Source organism: Podospora pseudocomata, chromosome 5 (assembly GCF_035222375.1).
Source record: "Podospora pseudocomata strain CBS 415.72m chromosome 5, whole genome shotgun sequence".
In the NCBI taxonomy this organism is placed as follows: domain Eukaryota; kingdom Fungi; phylum Ascomycota; class Sordariomycetes; order Sordariales; family Podosporaceae; genus Podospora; species Podospora pseudocomata.
In genome coordinates, this window is record NC_085889.1 from 4,341,977 (window position 1) to 4,357,237 (window position 15,261).

Consider the following 15,261-nt stretch of genomic DNA (forward strand, 5'->3'; position numbering starts at 1 on the left):
ACCTTCAACAACTTGTATTTGAGGAGTCCAACAGAACAGAATCCAACTCGCAGACCCAAACAAGATCCCATAGGCCAATTCTAAACCGAAAATCTGCCTCAACATCATAACTACAAAAACAATGTTACCCCTTCAAAAAAAAAAAAAAAAAAAAAGGGGGGGGTCATGGACTGGGGACCGAAGGATGAAACTTCTTCAAGAGCTCCAGTGTCAGGGAGCAGAGATCGCCGTGACCAAGGGGCAGGTGACAAACAAAGAGCAAAGGGAGAATGACCCAGAACATGAGGGGAGCACACAAACGGGAAGTCGATCCAAAATGCCAGTTGCAGGTAGACGGTGGTTACCTATTGTTAAGACCTTTGGTCTGGTGGATAGGGGCCTTTGAATACAACCCTGACGCTCGCCACCTGGTTTTTAGACGTCTTTCTTACACTGTAAATGAATCTCGAGTGGAATTGCAGTGCTCTGTGCTCTGGTCAATAGTGTGAATTACGTTCTTGTCTTTGCACCACCCAAGTGACCGAGCTGCAAAACAAAATGGTAGGATGAAAGCACACCTCTCAACAGCCCGAACAGCTCTGGGGTCACACAAATTTTGCTCACACGCCACGTGTACATCCATCATGTGGCATGCCCCACGCTGAATCGACCTTGGACTTGACGCCTTATTGGGTATCTTGCCGTCAACCACCAACTAGCGCCGAATGACTACCATGACACGAGATAGTTTTTCCGACTCACAAATTTCTTCAGAATATAAGGCGACCACCACAACAACAACAAATCATCAATGGTTGAAGATATCCAGAATCGCTACCTGAACATATCAACCTGAGGTACCAACGTGCTCAAGACTACCTACCTACCTTACCATATATATATTTTGATCTCTAACACTAAACACCGCTTGAAAGCGACTGCAGCCTTATGTCGCTTCACATGTTCAAGCCTTCATCCACAACTTTTGATCACCGCCGAGCACCTTTCTTCGCCGCTCCTGTCATTCAAAGCCATACACAATGTCCTCCATGATCCTACCCGAGGAGGAGGAGAGGCTTCGCCGCATAGCCCGCATCGCAGAACAAAGCGCAGCCGCCGAGCGCAAACGGTACGAGGAGGCCAAGGCGCAGAGGGAGAAGGAAGAGAGAGAAAGACAGGAAAGAGAACGGGCTGCCCAGGAGAGTAAATAGGGGTGTGGATATGGTTGGAAAGTCCCAGATGGTGGGTGCTCCTTACACGCAGTCATGGACGTATCTTGACAGTTGGCGAGCGTCAGCTAACAACATTGCCAGGAGAAGAGTCGGCTTCACTGTCGGGCATGTGTGCCCGAGACAACCAGTTCTCCCTGCTGCTGCCAGGTGCTCTTCAGTCTCACTTGGGGCAACAAATCATGGATCCCCAATAACTACCTACTTAAATTTGCCGATACGGTGAACTGGAGAGGCCGAAAACTCCTCCTTCTAATGGGTCCAAGTGCGTGTGTGTTGGTGCCCAACCCCTCAGCGACCACAGCTGGAGCCTGCTAATTTGCAGACACGTGGGTAGCTATCAAATGCCACGGATGCTTGGCGGTTCGACACTTCTGGTCTGCTTCTATTTCCTTCGTGCCATTTCGCCTTAGCAATGATCAAAGCTGGGGTAATTGCGGTTAAGCCGTGATGGGCAGGCGTGGTGGGGATCGGGTCTCAGTGTCAATAGGCATCTTTCTCGCCCAAGTTCGATCTATATAAGAGACATGATACGAGCAGGATAACCAAGTTGGATATTCTTCCTGTCAGCTTCTCAACATTTCTGAGCTGTCGTCCAAGTTGTATCTTAGGCCAAGCCATCTGTCAAAACATCCAAGCTTTCCCAAGACCTACTTTAACCTCCAACGATGGTGAGCCCGGGAACCTTTAGCCCTGTGGGTATGATGCACGAGCAGAGGGTCATGACAGTGAGCACACATGACAGTTGATCAGTGAATAGAGATTATGGTTAATGGCTTGCTGCAGCCGAAGCAAATCGAATCCTTAGAAAAAGCGTATTCCCAACGTGAGGTTCCGAACGCACGTGTGCAGGTGAACCATCACGACGGAGTTACCACATTCTACTTCAACGCCGGCGCTGGTACGGATACGAACGGTGGCATATTTCAAACCCACAGTGCCTCGACCACGGCCTCGATACTCCATATGGCGCAGACCAAAGGGGGCCGAGATCCAGCAGGCAAATGTCGACGTTCTCAGCGCAAAGGCCAATGTGCAGGTGGAAACGGTGGCTGGTGTTCCAGTTTATTACGGAGCTGACGCAGGGGTGTAACTCGCCGACGCTGAAGCCGGTCCTTTTCACGGCACTCTTGGGTTAGCTGCAGACACTGAGATAGGATGTAGAGATCCGTCAGTTGGATGCAAGGTGATGGGTTGCAGGGTGAGGGTAGGAAGGGTCTGCGTAACCTCGGCCTTGGGCAGTGGCTTTGAAATTGACTTTGGGAAGTTTAAATGGCGGTGACCGGTCGATATGGCGGCCTCCTTGCCATGTGGTCGGTATGTCTTTTATGACAGGGAAAATATAAAATAGGCTATGAATGGTTGATGGTGAAAGTTTGAACCGACGTTGAAAAATGCTGTGGCAGCATAGGTGGGAATTGTCATCGAACTATTCTTGTATCGGCCACGACAACTCCCAGTTGACTTATACGATAAGTATGACAGTGCTACCGGGGTTAAGAACGGCACTCACCACGATGCTAGTTGAGATACCGAGATAGTGCCGGTTGACACCTGGTGGAGCATGGCGCAAAGGACCCCAAGGAATACATCCATATCTAATATCCCTACGAGATTCCTAGGACGTCGAAGGCCCGGGAACGATTTTTGCTGAGTGCTGGGGCGATAGGGAGTTTGGTGCGCGGTGGACTCGCCGTGCTGTATTTATTGCTCTTGGGGTTGTACGACTCGGAAGACTTTGTGGAAAGGAAAGCTCCGGAGGACAACGTAGGAAGGTTTGAGGGGGTCGATGGTGCGGACGGCTGCCAAGTACAATTTACGAGTTGGATGGTAGAGGGAATAGGCTTTCTTGGTGATGGAAGGTTAATAAGAACCCGAACCCTTATCCTCCAAACATGCATGTGGCGGATAACGGTGCCAAGAGCGTTGCCGGCCGGCGATGATGTACCTGCCGCCAAGTGGGGCGCAAAACACCTTGATGATTGATTGACTTTGGCAGACTGGGGACCAAAAAAAACATCGAAGACCGTTTCTTGCCCTCGGTTGGATCCGCCAATTCTGCGTATGCATTTTTCACGTCGCCCATGTTACCAGTCCGCCATGTTGCACAGGCAACTTTTCTGCGCTCCCTCTCCACCAGGCGCTTGATCGGTACCATCGCCGCGGGCCATCATCGCATTCGCCTCCAATTCCAAGAGCCCCTCCAAGTTCGACATTATGCGCGCTTCACCGAAGATGTCTCGCTCGAATATGTACCACTCGAATATGCACCGCTCGAACATGCACCGCTCGAACATGCACCGCTCGGACATGTACCGCTCAAACATGTCGCCGCCGAACCCATGCCCAAAGCACAAAAAGAGAACATACCCACGAAGGACAAACCATGTCGTTTTGCTTGCCCCGTTCCTACCTGCGAATATGCGACAAAAGGGTTCACCAGGAGGCCGAACCTCAGAAGACACATCGAGCGAGTGCACCAGAACGAAAGGGCATTTCCCCTTAAGGAATTGCTCGCGGATATAGACAACAACCCAAGATTAGTGTATCCAGACCTCGAAGCGTTGAAAAGCGAAAAGCTTTCAAAACAGCGCTCCGGCCGCAAGAAGGTTGTTGAATTGGAAGCGCAACCTCTTCCCGAGACAGATGCCGAACCATCACCCAAAGCGGCGCCCTTGCCAAAGGAGGATTCCACCACTGCATCAACTCTTGGAAAGCTCCTCGGCGCCTTGGACAACGAAAAGCCCATCAAACGGCGGGGCAGGCCCAAAAAAGTCCGCGACGCCGAACCGTCCCCTGAAGCTGAGCAAGAGTCACAGCCCGCTACCTCGGGAGAACAACCAAAGCCAGCCCGCAGACGCGGCGGCCGCCCAGCTGGATCCAAAAACATACCCAAAGACCCCGCGCAACCCCCAAAAGAAAAAAGAGCATACGTCAGACGCTCCGTCAGATATGATCATCCCCAACCGGAAGTTACTTTCAAGGCTGACTGCGTCAACACGACATACCTCTACGATGCGCTCCTTGACACGGGGATGTGGGGTCGGCGCAACACCGCGGCCGCGAAGCAGAGGAGGCTAGAAATGAGGAAACACGCTGATGTGAAGAGGGTGAATATCCTCTCGGAAAAGCTCTGCGATGATGTGTTGGGGTATATGAAGCCTGGTCTGCTAGAGAGGCACAAGGGGTGTGACATTATTGATATCAACCCTGGGGCGGGTTTGTGGAGCAGAAAGCTGAATGATTTGCTGCAGCCTAGAAAGCATGTGCTCGTGGAGGAGGACTACAAGGTTTACGAACCGTTTCTGAAGCCGTTGGTAGAGAGGGAAGGGGTCGAGGTGTTGGAGGTTGCGTGGGCGCTTTGGGCATCGTTGTTTGATGCGTTGGAGGAGAAGGGTGCGTTGGCGGCGCACCCGGTGCGGAACTATCAGCCTGATGAGACGCCGGAGAGGAACGACACGTTGCTTGTGGTGATGAACATGATGACTCTCGACAAGAAGAGGGTGGGGGGGAGGAGGATGGGGAGCATGACGGCCATGATTTTGTATCAATTGATCAATTCGGTGAGGCTGCAGGGGTTGTTTCAGAAGTATGGGTTGGTGAGGATGCTGATTTGGGTGGATGAACATGAGAAGGCGCAGTATTTACCCAAGACGATCCAGAGGAGGAAGGCGGGGGCCATACAGGCTGAGCTGTCGCTAGATTGGGTCACCGAGGTGGCGGGAGTCGATCACCCGAATGGTGGCAAGAACTATATCTACAGGAGGGACAAGCACATCGACATGGAGGGTATGGGCCAGGTTCTGGAGAGGATGAGAAAGGCGGGTCTCAAGGTGCCGGAGGGGCGAGAGACGGCGCTGTTGAAGAGCTGTTTGGAGCTGGAAAAGGAGGGAAAGTCAGTTAAGGCTGGAGAGCAGAAGCCGGCGCTCGCGGCAAGATATGAGCTGGGGGAGGAAGAGTGGGAGAAATTGAAGGAGACGAAATCGAAGGAGGGCACATGGACAACGAGAGACAACGACCACCTGCACCGGAATACGTGGTTAAAGACGCAGACGGAAAAAAAGCAAGAATTCCTGTACGAGTTGTTGACTAAGCTGGACGAGCTGACGAAACTGAAGCTCCAAGTTCTGGAAGAGGAGAAGGAGGGCAACCTGGCGAAAGCTGCTCAAAAGAAGTTTGATAAACTCGAGGCCGAAATGAAGGAGCAGTGGGAAAGCATCGACCCGATCTCGAGAAGCAAGTTTTTGGTTGCGCGAGACAACTTGAGGGCTTTCAAGCAGCCGCCGGAGCTAGGACCTGTGCTCATGTGGGACCGTCGGCAGTTTGAGCCGCTGGTGGTGCAGCCGGAGGAGTTCTTGCCAGCGTGTGACGGGGCTTTGTTGGACATTCAACCCAGGGCGATGGAGCCGGCGTTGCGAGCCAAATGCGAGCATGGGTCGAAGATGTTTGACCAGATGGACCTTATCATCCGGAGTCTGTATTTACAAGCCTCTGCGCCAATATCACAAGCGGTGGAGGGTCTGTGGCCTGGCTCAGGGCGGGGCGTGGCGGAAAAGATGAGGAGCCTCCGCGATCCTGCCCTGGGAGGGACGCCGCTCAAGGGCCCTGTAGGTGAGCTTGACCTGAGGGCACTGAACAGGACGCAGATTGTGGAGCTTGCGGAAAGGTGGTGGCAGTGGCCGTTTAAGCCTAGCTTTCCCGAGTTGGTCGGGAGGTTGGGCGAGGGGGAGGAGGAAAACGTCGATGGAGAAAATGGAGGAGGGGCTACCATGCTGGGACACATGTTCGATTGAGGTTGTTCATCTCTAAAATGTATATATACCTCATATTTGATTTGTACACTATATATCAACTTGACTCAAAAACATGATGACCATCATCATGGAAATTCCCGCCAAGTCAAGTTTCGGCTTAGCGGGACCAGGGTTGTTAGGTAAGCAAACCATTGAAACAATAGGGAGCTGAAAGCCAGGGTTTATGCGGGGCGTGGTTTTTTTTGGGGCGTTCCAGAATTGCGACGGCCCAGCCTGCAGCAGCCGAGCAGCGCGCCGCCCCCCGGGCCCCTATCTCATGCATCTCAGCTTTTTGACCTACCAACCATATCGGCCTGCCCCACGACACACTCCCTATTACTTTTCTTCCGCCGTTACCAATTTCTTTCCTACACTCCTTTACCGTGACACTGCATTCACTTGCAGCCGACGACGATACCTCTTTTTTTGTACTTGTGGCATTTCGAACCTGTTGTTTCGGCCTTGTAACTTGAAGACGGCGCGCCACGCATCAACGGCGTTTCCAATTGACACCGACCCCGGATTTTACCTACCAAGTCATCGCAACCCAATTCCCCAGACCTTTTTGTTCCATCCAACCCCCAACTGACCGACCGACCGACCGCGATCACGAACTGCGCGTACCGGCGTCCGAGGCAATCCCAGCCGGCTACGAGAAGGAGCCGCGAACCTCTTGTCCCCTCCCATCTCGACCCTCTACATCCCGACTACACGGCTATGCCAAACTAATATCCTCCGTCCTCGCCCTACCTATCAAAAATGGCCTTCCCCCGTCGACCCTCAGCCTTCCTCCGCTACCTCATCCCCGCAGCTCTCATCCTCTGCGTGTTCTACGTTTTGACGGGACAGCCGGGCTCAGACTTTGCCTCCCCCCAAAACTTCCGTCGTCCCTGGGCCGGCTTAGGAGCCCAAAAACATCCAATCGAATACCTCATCGACTCGGCTGAAAAAGAGTTTGCAAACAAGATCTCCCGACAAAGCCACACCATCGCCGAAGCAGCAGCTGCCTACCGCCAACGTAGAGGCCGGCACCCTCCGCCCGGGTTTGACAAGTGGTTTAAGTTTGCGCAGGAAAAAAATGCGGTTATTGTGGAAGATTTCTGGGATCAGATATACCATGACTTGGAACCGTTTTGGGCGTTGGAGGCGCAGAGGATAAGGAAAGACGCGTGGGATTTTGAGATGAGGATTGAGGTTAGGGATGGGAAGGCGAGTAGTGGGAGTGATTGGTTCTGGACAAAGATTTGGTTGAAGATGATTGGGACTGTGGAGGGGTTGTTGCCTGATATGGATATTGCGCTTAATGCGATGGATGAGCCGAGGTTGGTTGTGCCTTGGGAGGAGATTGATGAGTTGGTTGGGAGGGCGGGGCAAGATAAAAGGATGGTGAGGGCGGAGGAGGTGGTGACCGAGTTTGAGAAGTTGGCTAAGCCGGGGGAGGGGCCGGAGAAGGATTTTGAGACGCCGAAGAAGGTTTGGGAGGGGAATAGTAGGTTCATCTGCATGGGGAGTGGTGTTGCTTGGAGAGTGATGATGCTGACGAGATGCTGCGACAGAACACTACTGGTTGATCGCCCGCCGCGGGTGCCCGCCTACTTCCCTTGCGCGACAGTCGCCTGTTATTACTGACTTTAACCGCACCCCGTTGATCAAGTCGTCCTTTGCGCTGCCTCACATGACGGAGGGTTATGTCTCCAACTATACCTTGTCGACCGACTTTTGCCATCAATCGGACCTCCAAGCCCTCGAGGGCGTCTTTGTCGAGCCCCTCTCCGTTTCGGCGACAAAAACGCTCTTTCCCATGTTTGGCGGCTCCAAACTGGCTGTCAACAACGAGATCCTCCTCCCTGCACCAATGTACTGGAACGAAGAGGAGCGCTTCATGGGCTCCCAGGGGGCGGATATCCCGTGGGAAGAAAAAGAAGACGCGGTCATCTGGCGCGGTGTGGCTACCGGCGGAAAGAACAAGGAGGACAACTGGCGCTCGTTTCAACGTCACAGATTTGTGGCCATGAATAATGGGTCCAAGATTACGCTCGCGGAGCAGAGGCAGCTCGAGCCGGTGAACTTTGCGCTGCCCCCTAAAGCGTACGGGTTGAAGGCGCAGAAGAGGGGAAAATTGGGGGAGTGGGTGGCGAGCTGGTCGAACGTGCAGTTTATTGACCTCATGTGTGGGATTAAGGGCCAGGGCGTGAGGTGCAATTACACGGATCAGCACTTTGAGGTTACAAAGGGGATGCCGATGGCGGAGCAGTTTAGGAATAAATATCTGCCTGACATTGACGGGAACTCGTTTAGCGGGAGGTATCTGGGTTTTCTGAGGAGCACGAGCCTGCCGATCAAGGCTACGCTGTGGAGGGAGTGGCACGATTCGAGGCTGGTGGCCTGGAAGCATTTTGTGCCGATGGATAGCCGGTTTGGGGATTGGTATGGGATAATGGAGTTTTTCTTGGGGGTTGATGGGACGGGGAGGGATGAGGTGGCGAGGAAGATTGCGATGGAGGGGAAGGAGTGGGCGGAGAGGGTGCTGAGGAAGGAGGATATGCAGGTTTATGTGCTGAGGTTGCTGTTGGAGTATGCGAGGGTTAGTGATCCGAGGCGGGGGGAGATGGGGTGGGTGGGGGATTTGCTTGGGGGGGAGGGGACGAAGGGGAGGGATAATGAACTGGTTAAGGATGGGGAGGGGGAGGTGGGGAGTGCGGCTGGGGAGGCTTGAGGATATCAGGGGGGGGTATGGTTTTAATTTTTGTTGTATTGCGTTAAGATATTGATGTATAATTATTCGATCTTTGTTTTTGGTTTGTTTTGTGTGGTGTGGTTGGCTTTTGTTGTGAAAATTTGTGGGGGTGATGAAAGGACAAGTCACGTTTTTGGAAGCAGGCGAGCAAAATGATTGAGCGAGCATTTGACGTTGCGGTTTTGGTGAAGCTGTTGATGTTGTCGTGTGTGACAGGGGCATGCTTGCTGCTGGGTTTATCAATCGTGGGGATTCGAATGCTTGGCGTTGGCTTCTGGAAAGCTGGGCGGAAGCATTGAGATCGGGGAAATTTGGGGATGGTGTGGTGGAAGATATCAAGATGTGTTGTCATGTGCGATATTCACAATCTTGATATATTGGAATAGAGATGTCGTTATCGTCAAACAGTTGGAGAGATAGAGAGAGAATAGCTGTATATGTGTGTCACCCAATCTGTTAACTCGGAGTGAGGTGAGTGTTTTGCTATCAACTCTTATCTCCGAAGCGAGCAAGACTCGGTTCCGATCATTACCATCACCTGTGACCTCTTTCCCAGTGGCGGTGTCATCTCGGACCGAACCCCGTGATTGAGTTTCAAGCACAAGTTGGACCGCGAGATCGGGGAAATTTTACCTAAGAAGTTACGCAAAAGGAATCGGTGATGTTGTTCTGTTTCTGGAAGCTCACTGGAAGAATGTGGAGCGCCGGTCTGGGTAGCACCCCCGAGCGTGAAAGCCGGCGGTATCCGTCATGCTTGCTGGGATCTTCGTCCGGGATATGTCTTGGGTCCTGCCGTTAACTGAAGGGGCACTTATAACTTAACGGCAGTCCTGTCCGAGACTGGATCCAGTTGTGAGGTGGGATTTTGTTTTCTCAGCTTTTTTTTTTCGTGTTGGAGAGGGTGATGGGAGGGTGATGGCAGGATGAGTGAATTACAGGCATCAAGGTGGATAGTGATGGGTGAACCTTGAGGGTCAGTGATGGGGAGGGAGATGGAGAGACGGTTATAAATAGGAGATGTTGTTGGTTTTCGGTGAGATAGGTGGCTTGACTTGATTCATTCTTTCTCTCTCTTGTTTAGCGTCAGATAGCGGTTTGTTTGCGACTTGTCATTTTGGCACTTGAGCCGAATTGCAGTTTGAGCTGTGCAACACACCCGACCCTTGCTGTCTATCACGTCAACGACAATCTTCCCGAGGAGGCTCCGAAGACTGTTTTTTTCCAAAGAGGTATGTTTGGTTTGCTTCTGTCATCATGTCTCCGTGTTTCGGCCCTCTGGCACATGCAGTTGTTGGTCGATTGGGACGTCGAATCTTGATTGCGGCAGGGCGGGACAGGGGCGGCTGAGTTGCCAGAGTTGCAGCCCCGAGGCGTGCAGTGGTGATCGTGTTGTGGAAATCAGGAGGAAGGGCCAGAAGAGGCATTTGATGTGCTTCCCCACAGCTTGGAAGCAGATGTCACCTTCTGCGATCAGCCCCCCGATGCTGTGTGTGTGGTCTTGGCGGGCTGGCGGCACATCGTCACCGCGCATGTGGTCCTTGTGCTCTGCGATCCCGGCCGGCGCGGCACAGGGTGGTGCCCGTATCTGACCGATATTGTTGGAGCAGCGCCCGTTGATACATAGATAACAAGGCGGTATTCCCCCTTCCAAGGGAGGGAGCCTTCTGTGTTGGCTCCATTACCTATTTCTCTTTGTCCTTTGTTCTCTCTCTTGGATTGTTTATCTCCCTGTCTAAAAAACACAGCATTGACAGCCGCTAGATCTAGATCACGCACTGCATTTGCTGCACAGCTGCAGGTCACCCGCCCTAGCGACGCCGACAGCAGCCGAGATCCCAGCTCGGTATAAGAACCAATGGCACCCTCCCGCCTCAGCGACATTGCAGACATTGCGCTGCCAACGACAAAGTCTACCAGCGCAACTGATACTGTCACCACTCTCCCAGACACTCCCGCCTCGAGCGTTGGCTCTCGCACTTTCGGCAGAAGCATCATGAACACATCGTTGATCGAGAGCAAGTTCCTCAGCCACCCCGAGGATTTGGGTGTGGTGGCTGTTGGTTTCTCGGGGGGTCAGGTATGTTTGGCGAGGTTCTTGTCTACGGGAATGGGCGAGAGGCTGACAGGGAGAATGAATCACAGTGCAAACCAGGTGTTGACGCTGCGCCATCAGCGCTCATCGAAGCCGGCCTCCTCACCCAGATCCGCGACGAGCTCGGTTACAACCTCCACGGCCATGACACAGTCCACCTCTACACTGACCTTGTGCCCAAGGAGGACCCCGACTACCGCAACATGAAGAACCCCCGCGCCGTCTCTGCCGTGACAAAGAAGATCGCCGATCAGGTGTACAACCAGGCCAAGGAGGGGAGACTGGTCTTGACTCTGGGTGGTGATCACAGTATTGCCATTGGCACCATTGGTGGTTCGGCCAAGGCTATCAGGGAAAGGCTGGGCAGAGAGATCGCCGTCATCTGGGTGGACGCGCACGCCGATATCAACACCCCCGAGACCAGTGGGAGTGGTAACATCCACGGCATGCCTGTTAGCTTCTTGACTGGGTTGGCCAAGGAAGACAAGGAGGATGTCTTTGGGTGGATCAAGGATGAGAACAGGATCAGCGTCAAGAAGATCGTGTACATTGGTCTGAGAGATGTTGATGCCGGCGAGAAGAGGATCTTGAGGGAGAATGGGATCAAGGCGTTTAGCATGTTTGACATTGACAGGTACGTTTTTGGTGACGTTGTTGCTTGTGTTGGAAAAGAAAAGCTGACAAGAGACACAGACATGGCATCGGCCGCGTGATGGAGATGGCTCTCGGTCACATTGGCAGCGATACCCCGATCCATCTGTCGTTCGACGTGGATGCGCTTGACCCCATGTGGGCGCCATCGACCGGCACCCCTGTCCGTGGAGGCTTGACGCTGCGCGAGGGTGACTACATCTGCGAGTGCGTGCACCAGACGGGCAGCTTGGTGGCTGTTGACTTGGTGGAAGTCAACCCCAGCCTGGCGCCTGCTGAAGACATCGGGGCTCACGAGACGGTTAGGGCCGGTTGCTCCCTTGTTCGGTGCGCACTCGGCGAGTCTCTTCTGTAGGCCTGTTTGCGGTCTCTTGGTCATTTTGATATTAAAAGGTATGGCAGCATCATGGGTACATAATTTCTGTTCTTCTTCTCGTTTTCAAGTTGCGTTTGGGTTGGGTAGGAGCACGCGTTTTGGTTTCCTTGTAGTTAGTACAGGCATGAATAGAGGGAAGGGATCCATCCCATCACTGAAATGTTCATTTTTAGCAGCAGCCTCATGATGGAAACGGGTGGCTGGGCCGGTGCCACGCTGCCCCACCGCCCCGCGTTCAAGAAGTCGTTACCACCAGAAAGGAACAGACATGCATCATCCGAAATGTCTCATTGAGACCTGATGGTGCCTGGACTGATATCCGTCATCTTCCCAATACATCTTCCTTTACGGATCTGTTCAACATCAACGTTGAGTCCCAAGAACCACCTACCTACCCCAGCTCGCCCGGCGGCCAGGCACGAACCAACCACCAGGTGGGCACAGCACAATCGATAAGATAGGCGCGCCAAGACCACTTTCCGAATCTCGTGAAGCACCTGAAGAAGTGCGCTGGCTGCGCGCGCGGCACGGTGGGAGAGCTGATATCCAACACAGGCGCAAGCAGGAGGAAGCAGTGCCGCTAGGCACAATTGTCGCATCGCATCCTGTCGCAACATAATCGCATTTGTTTTTCTCTTTCTTTTGAACCTCCTATCGAACGACCGAGCGATAAAGCGACGACAAGTCCAGGCCGTTGTTCCCAGCCACCGGCAGTTTGCGACAACTCTACCACCACCAGCACCGCCCGTGCGATCCGATCACCCACCAACCCACCACCTCACGGACTCACGGCACCGAGTCTCTCCACCAGCCGGCCAGGCTGCCCCCGATCAACGACGTTCACTGGACGTGTGGGTGGTAGGCCAGTTGGAGTGAGAGAGCGTCAAAGTCAGTTTTTTTGCGCTTTCTTGGGGCTATTTTAGGGTGGGAGGGAGTTAGACAGGAGATACAAAATTTTGGGAGAACAGGCTGGTGCGGATAGAAAAGCAACAATTGTTTACGGCATTACGAGTTTATTTTGATGCGCGACGACGTTTTGGGAAGAACATCGTCTTGGTAGCTGGGTCTTTTGGAATTGGAACACAGCAACTAGCTTTGGAGAGAAACCACCAGCAAACACACCCCTGAAGTGGACGCTCCACCAAGCAGAACAACTTCACACAACAACTTTCACACAGCAACAATTCCAAAATGGCCTCTGTCCTCACCTCGGAACCCTCCCTCGTCTACTCCCGCCGGGTAGTTGAGGCCCGGGTACACAAATACCACTGGCCCGCCGTCCAGCTCAACATCTGGATGCTCATCATGCTCATAAGCGCCTGCACCATCATTGGCGTATTTGCCACCTTTATCGACATCCAGCACACCCTTCTACTACCGGTACCGTGGTCCGTTGTCCTCCCCCCTCCCTCCCTTCCCATCCTTATTAACACAAAAACAGGTACTTTCCCTACTACATAACCGTCGCCTCCCTCGCAGTCTTCTTCATCCTCCTCCTCCTCTACCTCATCTACCAGCGCCGCTTGCTCCCCTCCATCGTCATGATAGGAGGTTTTATTCTCTTTGTGCTGTGGTTGACGGGGTTGATAGTGATATCAGTGCAGCTGTGGGGGCCGGACGGGAGCGTGAGTTCGGAGTGCAATATCCAGGTTTTTGGGGCGAGTCCGATGCCCAAGGGGCAGACGCTGGAGACGTTGGCGTGGTTGGAGCAGAGGAGTATTTGCCAGAGCTGGCAGGCGGTTTTTGCGTTTGGGCTGGTGGGGGCGGTGTTTTTGTTGTGGATTATGGTTATTGCTTATCAGGTTTTTGCGGATGATGCTGTTTGATGGTGGTGGGGAAAGGGGGGCGTTGGGGAGTTCAGCTGTATGGGATGTGGAATGAGTGATGATATCTACCTGTGTTTGGGTTTTGAATGGAGGGATGTGCCAAAGGATGGGGATGGTGGTATGTATTGGGCATGATCACATATTGGATATCGTGGGGCGGGATTTTGGGTTTTTTTTTTTTGGTTTTTTTGCTGTCTATAAAATAATTATGATGTATTATTATCACGTTTCGGCCTTGCTGAACGCTGAAACAAATTCCCAAAACGCCTTGCTTCTCATCACGCATCAGTCATGTTTGGGTTGTCATGGAGATTTTAAGCAGCCACGGCGTAGTAACCGCCGGCCTGGGCCTGGGCAGGAGCTATCATCTCTGTCAGCATACACACCCCCCGTCTCATCTCATAAACAGAAACTTACCCTTCTGTTTCCCCATATACCCCGCCGCGTAAGCCGCGCCCTGGTTGACATACTTTTGCGGGATCTTATTCCCCGTCATGCCATTGGCGTACCCAGCCATCTGCTGCGCCATGACTTTGTTGGCCGCCGCCTGGGGGTTGAAGGCCTGCTGCTGCTGCTGGACGGGGACCTGGACATATTGCTGTTGCTGCTGGACAACGGGGACTTGGACGTATTGTTGCTGCTGCTGGTGGTGAACAGGCTGGACATAGGTCACCTTGCCGCCCTGGATGGACTGCTGGATGGGGACGGGCTGTTGGACGGCGACGAATTGCTGTTGTTGCTTATTCTTTTTGTCCTTTTTCTTCTTGGCGTCTTTGGATTGCTTGCGCTTGAAAAGCTTGAGGAGGAGTTTGAAGAAGGCCATTTTTGTTTTTTGGAAGGGGCTTTTTTTTTTTTTTGCTGGGGTCTGGGGAGAAGAAGGGGAGATGAGATGGTCGACACGATGGCTCGTCTTATAACTTTTGGAGGGAAGGTTCAGGTGAAAGTAAAGCAATATTGAATTGGTGTCATGTTGCTGGAGAAGCGGGCTGCGCCGCTGGTCGTGTCATCTCTACTTCATGGTGTGGGTGTGAGACTGGTGTGACGGGTGGTTTCTGGTGTTGAACCCACCCAACCGGCCACTCATGAGACCTGCGTGTCAGCCCAGTGATCGATCAAGATCTTCCTGCCAGGGGTAGCTCAGAACATGGAGATGATTTATCACACATAGATGCTTTTGAGACAACAGACAGATTGGAATTGGGATGCAATTGCTTTCTTGATTGCGCTCATATCTGTAGCTGGTATCAAGATGCCTACGCCGGGATGATCACGGAGACTCGGGATGAAGCTGAACGCCAAGCCACGTGCCGTGTCGCTTCTCCGGCTCAGGTCCGGCCGGCCGGCCTTGTCGGGCACCTTCCCATCCACCCTTACCACAAAATACATGTTTGGCATAGTAAAAGGCGTAAGTTAGCGCATATAATGTTACAGACTGTACCACCAAAAATGAAATAATAAGACTTTTGTTAATTGTCTTTGAAAACCTTTGAATTATCTTTAAAGGCTTCTTAACCGTGTTTGAAAGCCTGATAATTATTCTCCAAGGTATGGTTCACATTATAATGTGGGCTAACATCG

The 15,261-nt window shown here is 52.8% G+C and overlaps 7 protein-coding genes across 7 annotated transcripts; 6 read left to right on the forward strand and 1 right to left on the reverse strand.

The window, feature by feature from the left end:
• Nucleotides 1-1,019: 1,019 nt before the first annotated feature.
• On the forward strand, nucleotides 1,020-1,405 carry QC762_0087980 (uncharacterized protein; the record flags this gene model as incomplete). The annotated part of the gene is made up of 2 exons (XM_062884024.1): nucleotides 1,020-1,182; nucleotides 1,293-1,405. The coding sequence occupies 2 exons, from the start codon at nucleotides 1,020-1,022 to the stop codon at nucleotides 1,403-1,405; spliced, it is 276 nt and encodes a 91-aa protein (XP_062742839.1).
• Nucleotides 1,406-1,876: 471 nt separating this feature from the next.
• On the forward strand, nucleotides 1,877-2,490 carry QC762_511160 (uncharacterized protein; the record flags this gene model as incomplete). The annotated part of the gene is given in 4 exon segments (XM_062891516.1): nucleotides 1,877-1,907; nucleotides 1,969-2,052; nucleotides 2,061-2,342; nucleotides 2,354-2,490. Coding segments are annotated over 4 exon segments (534 nt in total).
• A 727-nt stretch (nucleotides 2,491-3,217) lies between these two features.
• Nucleotides 3,218-6,070, forward strand: QC762_511150 (uncharacterized protein). Its single transcript, XM_062891515.1, is given in 2 exon segments — nucleotides 3,218-3,505; nucleotides 3,521-6,070. The coding sequence occupies 2 exon segments, from the start codon at nucleotides 3,293-3,295 to the stop codon at nucleotides 5,999-6,001; spliced, it is 2,694 nt and encodes an 897-aa protein (XP_062742841.1). The 5' UTR covers nucleotides 3,218-3,292; the 3' UTR covers nucleotides 6,002-6,070.
• Nucleotides 6,071-6,264: 194 nt separating this feature from the next.
• On the forward strand, nucleotides 6,265-9,209 carry QC762_511140 (uncharacterized protein). Its single transcript, XM_062891514.1, has 2 exons — nucleotides 6,265-7,490; nucleotides 7,558-9,209. The coding sequence occupies exons 1-2, from the start codon at nucleotides 6,761-6,763 to the stop codon at nucleotides 8,715-8,717; spliced, it is 1,890 nt and encodes a 629-aa protein (XP_062742842.1). The 5' UTR covers nucleotides 6,265-6,760; the 3' UTR covers nucleotides 8,718-9,209.
• Nucleotides 9,210-10,275: 1,066 nt separating this feature from the next.
• CAR1 (Arginase, catabolizes arginine to ornithine and urea) lies at nucleotides 10,276-11,836 on the forward strand (the record flags this gene model as incomplete). Its single annotated transcript, XM_062891513.1, has 3 exons — nucleotides 10,276-10,815; nucleotides 10,881-11,464; nucleotides 11,524-11,836. The coding sequence occupies exons 1-3, from the start codon at nucleotides 10,594-10,596 to the stop codon at nucleotides 11,834-11,836; spliced, it is 1,119 nt and encodes a 372-aa protein (XP_062742843.1). The 5' UTR covers nucleotides 10,276-10,593.
• A 1,212-nt stretch (nucleotides 11,837-13,048) lies between these two features.
• QC762_511120 (uncharacterized protein) lies at nucleotides 13,049-13,948 on the forward strand (the record flags this gene model as incomplete). The annotated part of the gene is made up of 2 exons (XM_062891512.1): nucleotides 13,049-13,245; nucleotides 13,299-13,948. The coding sequence occupies 2 exons, from the start codon at nucleotides 13,049-13,051 to the stop codon at nucleotides 13,681-13,683; spliced, it is 582 nt and encodes a 193-aa protein (XP_062742844.1). The 3' UTR covers nucleotides 13,684-13,948.
• QC762_511118 (uncharacterized protein) lies at nucleotides 13,689-14,879 on the reverse strand. Its single transcript, XM_062891511.1, has 2 exons — nucleotides 14,101-14,879; nucleotides 13,689-14,044 (listed from the first exon to the last, which is right to left on the reverse strand). Exons 1-2 carry the CDS (start codon nucleotides 14,504-14,506, stop codon nucleotides 13,998-14,000), a joined length of 453 nt encoding a protein of 150 aa, XP_062742845.1. The 5' UTR covers nucleotides 14,507-14,879; the 3' UTR covers nucleotides 13,689-13,997.
• Between the last annotated feature and the right edge of the window lie 382 nt (nucleotides 14,880-15,261).